General features: G+C 35.1%; 1 protein-coding gene across 1 annotated transcript in view; it reads right to left on the minus strand.

Annotated features, from left to right (window-relative positions):
- ARHGAP15 (Rho GTPase activating protein 15) overlaps positions 1 to 14,466 on the minus strand; it is a 696,849-nt gene that overhangs the window by 148,345 nt on the left and 534,038 nt on the right. Inside the window, exon 11 of the mRNA XM_004614082.3 lies at positions 163 to 297. Coding sequence (XP_004614139.3) covers positions 163 to 297 — 135 coding nt within the window. The remainder of the gene's footprint in view (positions 1 to 162; positions 298 to 14,466) is intronic.

Here is a 14,466-nt window from a genome sequence, read left to right on the forward strand (position 1 = left end):
CTTCAGAAAACACACACGCGCAAGCAAAACCCGAAGGTCTGGAGCGTGGGGTCTGGTATTACTACCTCCAGGACTGCGAGCATTGCCATTCTTATCATTCTGCTTAATAATTCCACGCCGCCAGGTCATCTCACCAACTGCTAGTGTCTGTGGGGTACTTACTAATCGCATCCACAAACTGCTCAAAGAAGCGGTAAGGGAAGAGCGGCTCAGGCAGCTCCCGGAAAAACATCTTCAGTGCTCCGGTGACAACGTGGATGTCCTCCCACTGGCTGTCGTCCAAATTCAGCTTCTCTTCTGGGAAAACACGAGGAGAAATGGAACAACTGGTTTTAATGAAACAATTACAAGACACTAATTATTATGTTAATGTTTGCCTACTATCATCAGCAACCGTTAACAGCCTTCTGCACCTAGAGGTTTGGTGCTGTGCATGTTTTCCCCCCTTTTTCCGTAGGAAGGGAGCGTTTTCAATGGAATACCATCTGTAGGAATGCAGCTAACACAAAAACAGGAGACACAAAGAGACCAGACCATTGACACAGTATGTCAGATACGTTTATTCCCAGAATGCATCGGTATAAAAATTAGCATCTCGGCTCAACATGATTCAAAGCTATTTGGTTCTGAGGCCGAGGGGCGAAGAGTGCCAGGGATGGCCGGCTCAAGGGACTGGCCTAGAGGCCTTGCCGAGCCAACAGGAGACATATGCTAAACATGGCAATAGAAAATGAGTTATTGCTTTACATGTGTTAGCCTTGCTATGTACAAGGGAATAATGGGTAACACTTTTCCCCCTTTTTTTCTGAATATAAAGTCAGCAAGGAATAGAACACCGAGTGCAAAAGGATATTAATTTCTTCTTACTGCTTCAAATTTTTTTCTTTTTCTTTTTCTTTTTTTTTAGTATTCATCTCAGCAAGGAAAATGTGCCCAGCAACAATATTAGACAGACCCCTGTTGGCCTACATAGGCTATGCAAAGCTGTCAAAATGATAACACACTAAAGGCAAACCACAAGTGCTTACTGACTCCTCTTTGAAACAACAGAAATGTTTGCTTTGGAGGTTTGAATGAGTTGAGGCATTTCAATAGTATGGGGGGGGGGGTGGGGAGGAGGCCAAAATGAAGTTTTTAGAGAAAATAAAGAGAGATGATGTTTGCCTATTATTATTTTCTTTTTGTTCACCATATGAAAGTTGGAATCATTCTCGTGCCAGAAGTGGATGTTAGAGTTTCTCAAAATGACATCATTACAGCAAAAAGAAAAAAAGGCACAATGGCACAGCTGCCAAAGCAATAGTATCTGTCTTTCTAAACAGGTGACATAGAAAGTTTTCAGATTCTGAGCTTAATGAAAGCTAAATCTAATCATTTTAGAGGAGCTGAGGTTAATTGAAAAGTCAATCGGTCTGGCAAGAACTTAACAGGTATTTGGTCATCTGGAATTTCATTTCTTTGCTGATTTCTTGGGCTCATGTTCACAGGCCCCTTTGGTGTCGGCTTTACAAATGCAGAGAAGAATTTTCACCAAAAATATAAGAAAAGCTGAGAATTGTCACTGTAGGGAATCTCTGCATGGGCTGTTTTGCTAATAGTGTTCATGTCCTTTCAAAAATATTTGCTGAAATCTTGATCAGATCTTTCTCTTCTAAGTGGTCTATTATTTCCAGGGTTGGTAAGTAATGTTCCAGCTCAACAAGACGTCTGCAAAGAACAGGAATGAAGGTGGTTCTGTTTATTTCAGAGGGGCTATTTTCTTCTTTCAGTCTTCATTCCTACCTTAATCATAGCACAGTGATATGATCCACAACAAAATCAGCAGAGGAGACCTTCTTTCTGCCCTGCAATCATTTTTGATTGATTGTATTTCAACAATTAGTCTTTTATTTGGCTACACACTATTCAAATAGGCCGACAGCATCTTAGCAGGCCAGCTTTAAACAGTCAACTGTTAACAATAGCATCAAAAAGAGAGACCTGATGGGGTTTACTGTCACTTTAAAGAACAGGGTTTTCACATTGTTGAAATCTGTCAGATATTTTGAAATGTCCCTCTCACTATGGTGCCACACCCCCTGCGTGCCCTTATAATAAAATTGGTTTTACTCCTGATTAAATCATTTTCTCCCTACCCACTACCATACTTCTCATAATGGACCTGTGCGCTCTACAGCTGGTGTTCTTCCCATGGTACCAATTCTTACTTTATCTTTTAAGCACTTTGCTGCTAAGATCTCATGCAGAGTGCTTATGTTTTGTTAAGAGCTTCATTCTTAGAGAAATAGCTTAACACATGTTCTAAAAATGTTGTACAACGTATTGCTTAAAACACATTTAGAAAATGTATAAGTACTGTAGCTTTGGCACTGAACTTTAAGTGGAAACCTAAACATGCACACACACACACAAACACACACACACATACTCATACACAGACATGCATACACACACACACACACACACACACACACACACGCTCACAACACTACCACTACCAAAATTTTACCCCTCTCAAATTGACACAAAATACCATGCTGGTGCATAGATTTGAGGTCACCAAAGAAAAATTGTGCAGCAATTAAAAAAATAATTTTACTTCCAGGAAAAAAACAAGAACAAATGGCTATTTAATGGAAAGCAAATGCCACTGGTGTTTGTCACCTTCAGGTATACATCATTAATTTAAGATATTGTTAAAATAAGACATGCATATATGTGCATATATATGAATATAACAGTCTATATTATTTTATTATGCCCTCTGAAAATGCCATGTAAGATCAGTATCATCTCAAGATCTTTAAACCAATATTTCTATTGTGAAGTCTTCATTTAAAAAGAAAATAAAGTCAACTGACAGCCTTCCAACAAGCGGTTTCAATAAAAAGAATTTGAAAGTAGGTGAAGAGTTTTTTTGAATATAATATTTAATTTTATATTAAGTTTTTTTATAACCAATTAAGGTTAGGTAACCTCATAAATTAGAGTTTTAAGGTATATTTTAAGGCCATTTTAATTTATATAAATATATGAACTTATGTTCATACCTGTAGTACATGAATCAACCAGTTTTCAAGATGAATTTTCCATGACTATTTATGTATTAACAGGTGTAATTATAAACACATTTATATTGTTTGATAGACATTTTGGCACTCATTAGCAGTAATGATCATGGCTTTCCTGTTTAACAGAAGAGGTTTTCTCAAAGTGATGTACTGTGGCATAGACTTTTGCAACTTAATCTTAACACTGATTTGAGACTATGATTTTACTTGTATGCCGAGATCTTTCTTAACTACTTATTTACAAAAGGAATCTATTTCCTTATAAACAAATATAAAGAAAATTGGCAATTAATGAAAGAACAAACATGGAGCAATGTGGAGCAAATTCTTATGTAGAATAGGATCAGGAGAAGATAAGTATATTGGGAAATATTGAACATAACCGGTACATCGAGAGGCCCCAGAGTAATTCTAAGTATAGCCCTGCAGGCCCCCTTCGGTGGACTGGCAATCCCTAGTACCAGCACCTAATTAGCACTGCATCTTTGGACCCCAGTGTTGAACCTCCATCTTGGTTGGATGAATATCACCAGAAGTATCCTGAGGACTGCTAGTGAGGTCTAAAATAACTAAAAGAATAAGAAATAGTTATTTTGGGGGATCATAGCTATGTAGTGGTATGTTCATTGTATATAATTCATTTATATTATATTTGGCAGGAAACTTGATGTTACTTAGACTTCTCTAAAAATCATTGTAAAGCCAATCATTGTAAATCATTGTCCATGATGACACTGCTGGGGAGGGCAAATAGAGGCCAGAAAGGTGAACCATTTATGGAGAATAGCAATGGAAATATGGAACAAATATTATGCAGAATCTTAGCTTTTTCAGAGGAGTTAGATGCGAGTGATGTCAGGAGTCATATCTGATCAACAGATACTTTCATGAAGGAGTTCAACACTGGGAATTAGTCTGGCTGACTCCAGATATCTCACAATTCTAACTCTCTCAACTCTTAACTTAGGTTCTTACATTGACTTTTTTTTTGTCCTGGACTTTTGAAGCATTTGAATAGCATCAACATCTTTTTAGTACCAGAATTTCCAGATAATGTGAATCTATGAGATTTAAAAATGTACTTGTTGCATCAAACCATCCCATCTTGAAGTCTTTTCTTAAGATATCTTTGAATATCTTATTTATTTTTGCAGTGAGAATTTTTTAAAAGCAAAAATATTCAATTTGAAATAAAATTTACATTGGCTGTTATGAACAATTTTTTTTAAAACAAAAAATTTAGAGATGTACTGTTGATAGCTTTAGTTAATAGTAATTTTAAAGAAAAGGTATTTATTCAAATATTTTTTAAAAATTCTATTATTGATTGAGGTTCTGTGATTTGTAATACTGTTAAAAAATCATTTCCCATGAACATATTCCCAACACCATAGCCAGCATCATTGTACATACCTTCCCCCAGGGACTCCAAATCCCTCCATTTCAAATCCCCCATCAACTCAATCATGTGGATCAGTTCTCCTGCATGTTGCCTTTGGTTGTTGTAACTGATCTATGTATTTTTAAGTTCCACACACAAGAGAACTGGTTTTGTATTTGTCTATTTTCTTTTCACCTATTTTTTCTTAGCATGATTATTCTCTAGTTCCATTCCTGTTGTAGCAATTGCATGATCTTTTCCTTTCTTGGAGAAGCAAAGTATTCCATTGTATATATATACCACAACTCCTTGAACCATCCTATGTAGTTTGGCATTTGGATTGTTTCCATATCTAAGTGCAGCAATGTATATAGGTGTTCACGTATATTTTTTAATTAATATTCTTTGCTTGGGGTATAGATAACAAGATGTAGTATCACTTGGTTATATGGGAGTTTATTCTCCCTTTTTGTAAAGATATACATGTTGCTATTCCACAGAGGTTGAACCGGACAACATGGCTACCAATAATATTCCCAATACTTTAAACACTTTCTTTTGTTTTGTACATTGCCTTTTCTCCTGTATTGTATATTGTCCTAGAAATTGTAAACAGAAATGACAACATTATGTTTAATTTCAACAGATCTTAACAAATGTTATTCTAGTATTGGTAGAAGTGTGGGAGCAAATAACTTGAGCTACCAAGAATAGAGCAGTAACAAGGGAATAAAATGGTAATCATTTATATATTGAGAAATAAGTGTAATTTTGTCTTGCTATGCTTTATAATACTTTTAAAGCCTCTTCCCAACATTTACTGTTGAAGTTAAGAAGAAGAAAATCCTCTATGAAGACAATATCTCTGATTAACTTAATTTAATGACAAGCATCTATTAGACTGTAAAACTCTTATAGTAAATGTGGTATTTGGTTTCAGTGTAGAAGACCATTTTGATACCTTATCTGGAAGGAATGTCAGTGTATGAATTGTATAGAAATCACATCAAAAATGAAAGAGAGAACAGTAGGACTAGCTATCTAATAAATAATATTTGGCCATAAAATGAAAGTGCAAGACTAGATAGTAAAGTGAACGATTTATCTATGCATATAATGCTCATTTTCAGTTTAGCATTTAAGATTAGAATCAGAAGAAAATTGGCTGAATCACTTGAGTAAGTCTACCTTTGTAGAAAGGCAGGCTGGCTCCTAAATACAACAATTCACTATGATTTATGATGGATTAGAGATTCAAAATTTTCAAACACAGCTTTGTAGTAAAAGCTGCATCTTTCATGTTGTATATGTTCATGCCCTTTTCTTTAATACCTCAGTTATAGTATAAAACTTTAATGAGGACATTATTTTAGAAAACTATGCCAGTTGGTCAGTTTATTTATTCATTTCCCTTGTAGTTATTCAGCAAATATAGACTGAACATAGGTCACATATTAGAATTGGCATTTTGTGGTTTTCATTTTCAACACTATAGCTGTTGAGTCTGCTTATTGTCCTTAAAGGAGAGTACTTCATCAGGTGTTCAGAAATATTGTCAAGTGAATGTAGATAAAGTTCTAGACATTTACATCTTATCTCAACCCCTTAGAATAATATTCTATTGACCTGAGAACAAGCATGGGTAAAATCGGAGTCCCACTATGATCACCTCAAAAATGCGCATTAACCAGAAATGGGTTGAAGCATGTCTCTCTACTTACAACAACCTTCTTATTCAGATACAGAAATACTAACATACAGGCTGAGAGGTTTTATTTGGAAATAGAAGCTTTAAAGAAGGAAATAAGGTAAAATGGAGCTGCATGGATGAGCTCTAATTCAATCTGACTGGTGTCCTTATTGGAAGAGGAGGTTGTAACCTATAAATGACAGAGTAAAGACCACATAAAGACAGAGAGAGAAAATAAAGACCAAAGCAAGGAGAGAGCTCTTATCAGAAAGCAGTTTTGCGAGCACCTGGTCTCAAATGTCCCGCCTCCAGAACTGTAAAGAAATAAATTTCAGCAAAATCTTCCTTGCCCAATCTCTGCCGGATTCTTTGATAGTAGCCTAGAAAACTAACACAATGCCAAGCTAAAGATCTGGAGCAGAGAAAGATGTGGTATACAATAGAGATAACTGTTTAGGAAATTCTAGTTGAATATAAATAATTATTTGTATTTAGAGAAAGCATTTGGAATGGGACTTAGTTAAGTAGTTGTTTGTCCATTCAGTTTGAACACATATCAAATTATTTTCTGTGTAAACATATTGGGTTCCCTTTAGTATGGTGACCAGAAAATGATCAAAACTATTATCACTGTTTATTGTTCATTGTTTTTCCCATCTACTACTTCCAGAGTTGAAATATTTCATTGCTGCTACAGCCTGAGAATCAAAATATTAAATAATTTAAAGTTTTGCAAGAAAAATTCAATGTAAGCCAAATCAACTCTAATGACCATGGTATGTACAAAATAAGTAGTGAAGTGGCTTTAAATGTGAAAATATACATCCTGAAATCAATGAGACTTTTCTCCTACAATTTATAACTCCAGGAAGCTAAGTGAATTTATATCTGAAAGTAGTTTCTTAGCTGTATGAAGAGATATAGTTGGACTTGTGTGTGTACCGAATATTTTGTAAAACTGATCTACAAACTAGTTTTGTGTGTCACCAATAAAGCAGGAGAGAGGAAGAAAACAAGGAAATAATTAAAAATTCTCTAAGATACTAAAACTTGTAGGAGTGTTTTTGGAACTTAAGATATTTTAGGATACAAATTGTCTAGTTTGCCATGTTCTTCATTCTATGTAATTTATTTTTGCTTTAAATTATTTAATCCCAAGGTGACAAATAATGTATATATATTATGAGATGTCTTTAAGTTATACTCTCTTTGAAAAAGGTAAAAGAATTTCATCTATATTCAAATACAGAAACTGAGTCATGAAGAAAAATGTCTTATTTCTACTTCTCAGATTTCATTTGAATGTAAATAATAACTTAAAAAATAGGTAAACTGAAATTTTTAAAGCAAGCTCCACAGATGAAAAGTATAACAAATGTGTCACTACTCTGTGCATTTTTAATTTATAATGACAACAGAACCATCTTCATATCACCATAACTCCATTATAATTCTACCTTATAAAATCATGTTATGACAATATGCTTCTCTCCAGGTTTCTAGGTTTTTCCTCTAGGTCTCTAAGGAGTGATAAGCCCGATTTATACATGAACAAAAAGGAGAAACAAGTAAAAATGAACTAGCTTTACTTGTTAAGAACCCACATCTTTAAAAAAAAGGATCTATTTCACGGTAGCAACATATATTTCGTTAATCCCTTTCTTACTCAGAGCTTCCAACATTGCTCTTATTCCCATTCAGTCAAAGGCTTTTTGTACTCTGCAGACACTGAACACAATGGCTCATTTCACTTGACAGTTCTTCTCAAAAACAATTCTAAATTTGCTTGAATTCCACGGATGATTTCATATATTACATACTCTAAGAATAGAAAGTCTGTAGGATTTAATTCAACATACTCATTTTTGAAAGTTCCCTTCATATCAACTCTATATTTCAGTACTATTGCTATTATTTATTTCTTCTAAGATGCATTGTATTTACAAATATAAAGTAGACAATCAGGTTTAAACATATTATATAATAATATCTAGGAAACAAATATAATTAAATTATTTTAATCTCACTATCAGATGTTTATTGAGATATATGCACAAATACAATGGTTATTTAATGTGGTAGTTTCTTTATTTGTATAACAATAAATTTTCTCTTTTAATTTTGTGTGATATCTTACTTAATTTATATGCGTATATAGTGTATATGAAACATAAGGGCTATACAATTATTAGAAAATTTGTTTTAACATTGTCTTCTTTGTCAGTGCCTGAAAAATGTTTTCAAGATACCAATGTAGGTTCTAGAATTTATTATTTATTTAATCAAAGTGTTGATGTAGCATTGAACTGTAGCACTGTCGCTCTGTTGTTCATCGATTTGCTTGAGCGGGAACCAGTAATGTCTCCATTGTGATACTTGTTATTCTTTTTTGGCATATCGAATATGCCACAGGGAGCTTGCCAGGCTCTGCCATGCAGGCAGAATACTCTTGGGCTCTCCGAAAGGGACAGAGGAATCTAACCTGGGTTGGCCACATGCAAGGCAAATGCCCTACCCGCTGTGCTATCGCTCCAGTCCATATGAGATTAAAATGTAATATTTCATTAAGAAAGGACTTGGATCTTTGCTATTTTTTAAAGTTATAGGGCCATACCTGGTAATATTCAGGGTTTACTCCTGGCTTTATGCTTAAGGTTATTCCTGGTGGGCTCTGTGGACCATATGACATGAGGGGCATACTATTACTTTGGCCTCTCTTTGCTAATTTTGAAGTCTGATGTCTGAAAATATTTTTTCAGTGAGATATAAATAAAGGCTAACAAAATTGGTAGGTTAAACAATAGCTACTTTCATTCTTTGAAGTTATTATATGCTAGATAGAACATTTTTTAGTTATTAAGTAAAGATAACCACATGACATTTCTAGCAACTATTTAGATTAATGTTTATTTAATTCCACATCTGCATAATATCCCAAATATAAAATATGACATAGATTATTTGAGGGACCTATCTGAAAAGAATAACTGGCTCACTTTTATTTGTTTGGATATTTGTGTGTGTGTGTGTGTGTGTGTGTGTGTGTGTGTGTGTGTGTGAGTGAAGATTTTAAATGCCTTTTCTGTCCACCTTAAAGGAGAATTGGCCAGTTTTACTAGAGGGAGCTCCAGTTTCTAATGATATGGGAAAAATATCACTGTACCATTCAACCTTAAGTTTGGAAAAACAGTATTCATAAAAATAATTCACAATGCTTTTACCACATGATAGCTAAAATAATTAGTTGATAAAAATTGCCAAAGCACTTACTATAATGGTACTTGAAATCTGTTATCATTTACTATGGAGTATGTGGTATTTATTTTACTCTAAATTTTTTATTTACTGGAAAATGTGTAAGAGTCTTTTTAAGTATTTGAGTCGGTCCCCCAGAGCTAGATAAAGGCTGAATTGTGTCGTGTCAGGCTCTGGAGATAGCTCAGGAGTCCCTTGTCCCTCCCCAGGTCAGAAGGACCCCCGCCCCCCTTTGCTAGGCAGCTGCGCATTTCTTCACCCCTCCACAACACAACGTAAACACAAAAAGACATCCTACCTGCAGGTTCCTAAGCACACAATGCCAGCTGAGAAACAACTCCAAACCTCAAAGGTCACAATGGTAAAGCAACGCAGAAACCCGCCTTGCTTATTGATTGAAGACACTAGCCCAGATGACCAACCAGTAATAACTGGCGAATAACCTTTCTGATAAGGAATTTAGAATGGAATTATTGAGGATGCATAAGGCGAATGCAGAAACAATGGAACTCATCGCCAATAAGAGAATATGAGAGCAGAAGTGAGGAAAATATAAATGAAAATACAAGTGGGAATGACATCAGAAAAACCTGGTGGGTGAAATGCAAAGTTCTCAGGACGGTCTCAGCAGCAGGGTAACAGCTGCTGAGGATAAAATCAATGAGCTCCAAGATGAGGTGCAGAGAATCTCTAGAAAACAGCAGAAGAGGGACCCTCTGCGCCTAAAGACTTTGATTCCAGACTTCTTACAGCAATGCACTAGGACTGTGAGCTGGGCTATGCAATTTCTGGCAGAATTTTCCCTGGACTTTATACAGAAATCCAAAACCACGCGGAAGCTGCCGTGTCCTCGCGACTTAACATTTATAATTGTCAGCAATGTGAAACGGTTCCTTTTGAACAGGTCTGACTTGGGGGGGGAAACTCCAAATAATAACAGTAAGTTTTTGTTGAAATATTGAAGGTTATTAATGTAGCAGCCACCTCTCTGGACTGTGAACTAAGCAAAAGCCCCACGCTGGCCGACGCAGCGTGGCATACACCATACTATGAGGCGCGGGAAGGGGGATGAGGGGGAAAAAAAAAGGGAAAAAGGAAAAAGAAAAAAAAAGAGTTATGTACTGGTAGCAGTGGGGCTACATATCTCATCATTTCCAGCAATGGAAAACTAATTATCAAATGCTTCCTTGGTAGTAGGTCTGTCTCTCTTGGGTGGAAATTCCAACAACTATAGTGAGTTTTGTGTTGAATTATGGAATGTAATCAAGGTAAAGAGAAAATGAAGTGAAATTCATTAGTTATACAGTAGTAGGGGGTGGGGGCGGGGGGTATACTAGGGTTTCTGGTGGTGGAATATGGGCACTGGTGAAGGGATGGGTGTTTGAATATTGTATAACTGAGACATAAACCTGAGAACTTTGTAACTTTCCACATGGTGATTTAATAAAAAGTTAAAAAAAAAAGAAAACAGCAGAAGATAGAAAAGAGTCTCAAAATAAACCAACAAATGACAAGAGAACATGGAGATGAATTTAAGAGGAACGACACAGAATCATAAGGGTCAGGAAGAAACCCCTGATGAATGAGCAAGTGTCAAAGACTCAATGAGAAGTTCCCAGATCAGAAGTGTGCTTACACCCAGATCCAGGAGGCCAAAGGGTACCAGCTAAAAGAAATAAAAATAAATACTCCAAGACTCGTCCTTATCAGAATGACAAAAACCATAAAGTCTATAGTATATAAGTTGCCTTAGTTGATATTCTTAAAGAAACTCTGTATTGTTCACTTCATATATCTCTTCCAAAGTCATGTTCTATATTACATATATATATTGTATATAAAATATAGTTCTGTATCTAGATTCTGGTAACTTGATAATATATCCAGAGTTACCTAAAATCAGGCTACAAAGAGATTTATTCTTATTTTACAGTTATATTTTAAATTTTGTATAGATCTAATAATTTACAGAAGTAGTTTTCAATTGTCAAATACTTGCATAGATTTTTTAATTATATGAAAGCATAATAATGTGCATAGCCAGATTTTACTTCAAATACTTGGACAGTTCTGGTGTGAATTATCTGTATTACAATTTATTTCTAAATAGGAATATATTCGTGGGAAATGCAACAGATTTCTAGGCCTGTAATTCTAAGGAAAGTTGAGTACCTAAAACAAAACAAAACATGCCTGATATAACCCACCAAGTTGCCCTCCTTGATTGTGCACAAATTTCAGTTACTATTACAATATTTGATGAGTGTGACTTATTTGGAATTTACATTCATTAATTCTTGAAATTTCTCAATGTGATTTGGATTCTTATGTTACTTCATTCTTTATTGGCTTAGATACAATCTAATTTCTAAATTTTCCCATTCTATTACTAATCCTAACTTATAAGAACATCACTTCTGGAGAAGTATCTCCAAATTATGTAACTATATTTTGGCATGTGATTTCTCCAATGTCCTTTTCTAAAGAATCTTATCCTTATCCATGTTTTTTATCCCTCAGGATTGGCCTCATGATTACTCTCTATTAATATTTGTAACTACATCTATTTTACTAAATTTTAACCTTTTGTGATAGTATTGTGTATTCCATAGTGTAATAACAATAATGATGACAATAAATATATATTCATAATTTTTGGCTTTTTATCTTACTCTTCTATAGTACTTAACTGATGCTAAAGATATAATAACGTTGTTCATTCATTTATCAAATGTTTAGCTCAAATTTTGTGCTAAGCATTTTATAGTTGCTGGAGTAAAAACAAAATTTTTAAAAGTTAGTTGCTAAATCCAAAGGTTTTTTATTATTTAGTAAATTCAGACTAACAGAAAAGTTGTAATTAAGCATTTGTAGACTGCTATGGGAACACAGGCGATCAGTATCTAGAATTGTCTGGATGGTCATCAAAGGAAGCTTCACACTTAAAGTGTGGCATAACAGTAATCTTAATTTATGAGTATCCATATGCACAATGGAGGAGAAGGGGTTTATAACAGGGAGAGAAGAAATACACAAAGAAATTGAAAGTAGCAGTCACACTAAGGACTGAAGAGCATAAAATATTTGTAGAATACATAAGTTGTTTAAGAGCATAGAGTTATAGGTTTCACGTTTCAAAGAATGGTGCTATTTGTTTCCTGTCTCTGTTTTTTGTTTTGTTTTGTTTTGTTTTTGGGTCACACTGGTGGTGTTCAGGGTTTACTTCTGAATTTGCACTCAAAATCATTGCTGGTGGGGCTTGGGAGAGCATATAGGGTGCTGGGGCAAACCTGAGTGGGCAATCTGCAAGGCGATCATCCTGCCCACTGTTCGATATCTCCAGCCCCTTGTATCAGTTTGTTTTTAGGGTCACGCCCTGCAGTGCTCAGATAATCCTCTTGCCGTATTGCTCAAAGATCACTCTTGCCAGTGCTTGGGAGATGAGACGCAGTGCCTGGGACTGAGTCCCAGTTGGCTGAGTGAAGCAAATGTCCTACCCACTGTACTATTAATCCAATCTCCTAAAAATGTTGACTGTGGAAGGGTACAGACAAAATCAGAAAGTTCTCACAGTTGCAGTAGTCTGGAGGACTCTAGCTGGAGAGTCACATTCTAGATAGCTGGGGTGGCAGAAATGAGTCTGGGGAGAGAAACGGCATGCTCAAGTTACACATGAGTAACAAACTCAGTTGACAGGTTCTTCTGTGAGAATACTACATACTAACTGAGGAAAAACACCAAAAAACAAGCTAAGAGGGGTGTGTGTGTGTGTGTGTGTGTGTGTGTGTGTGTGTGTGTGAGAGAGAGAGAGAGAGAGAGAGAGAGAGAGAGAGAGACTCAAGTATATTTATGGAACCGTTGCATAACAGAGAAAGAATCAGAAAAAAAAAACCTGATGTTAAGCATGTATAAAGGACTAAAGTTCAGGGACCAATTACCGTGTATCACATTTATCATAAGTTCAGGGAAGTCAAAATTCTCTATTTTCCTGAAGTTTACAAAAGACCTGCTGTTAGTTTGAAAATGAGAATCGGCTTGGATTATTTGACCTGAGATAAGACTTCAATGGTGTTTTAGTATCATGTGCTACTTTACTGGCTCTACAAAGGGGAATTACAATTAATTGGATTATGCTGTTCTCCACACTTATTGCAAGAGAAGAAAGTATGAAAGTGTAACTATTGCTAACAAGGTCATATCTATCATCAGCTGTGGGATTTGCTTTTTTACTTACCAATAAGATTAATTTCTTCTTTACAATCTTCAAATTTGAAGTCATTTTAATTATAGAGTTTTAAAAATTCAAAGGAAAATGCAAACCTACTTTCAATGTATTATTAATAATTGACCTCATTTTTATTCATCTTTATGATGAGGGAAAAGAAATGGCTTATTTATTATATAGGAGACTTTTACTTACTTAGGATCTCTTTGCAACAGTTTATTTACTTTCAATCTAATTAAAACTTTTATTTGTTTTTCTTATTTTTGGTCAGGAAGATAGCTCAGAGTGTAGCACATGCTTTGCACTCTGTAGCTCAGGATTTGATTTCTAGCACTATATTGTATCTAAGCATTATTCAAAGAAATCTCTGAGCACTGAGCAAGAAGTAATTTCTGAGTCCTGCTGGATATGTTTCTCCCTCTCCCCAAAAATCTAAAACTAAAACAAAACTTTCTTTAGAAAATAAAAAAGCATCAGAATTTTGAGAGTGCAAATAATTTCAGCCAGATTCTATTTTGTGAAGTTAGTTGGGAGCGTTTGAAAGAAAAAGGCAGAAATCATTGCATAAATCAGTTTGGAAGCTATTGCAATAGTCCAAGACATCAGAAAGGAGAACTGAGTCATGTAGAAATGCAACGATGAGACCTAGTATGCAAGACCTTGAAATCAATCAAAGTAAGAGGAAAAAGGAGACATGATAGAACAAAACTCTTTTTTTCTAGCCAGGAAAGTTTTGATCTGATGATGCAGTTGTATTGTATTCAACACATGAGAAGAATAGTTAGGATTTTTGTTCAATATATTTTTGACAAGAAGGTACCGTGAATAATGATTATCATTGTTG

Source organism: Sorex araneus, chromosome 1 (genome assembly GCF_027595985.1).
Source record: "Sorex araneus isolate mSorAra2 chromosome 1, mSorAra2.pri, whole genome shotgun sequence".
Taxonomy (NCBI): domain Eukaryota; kingdom Metazoa; phylum Chordata; class Mammalia; order Eulipotyphla; family Soricidae; genus Sorex; species Sorex araneus.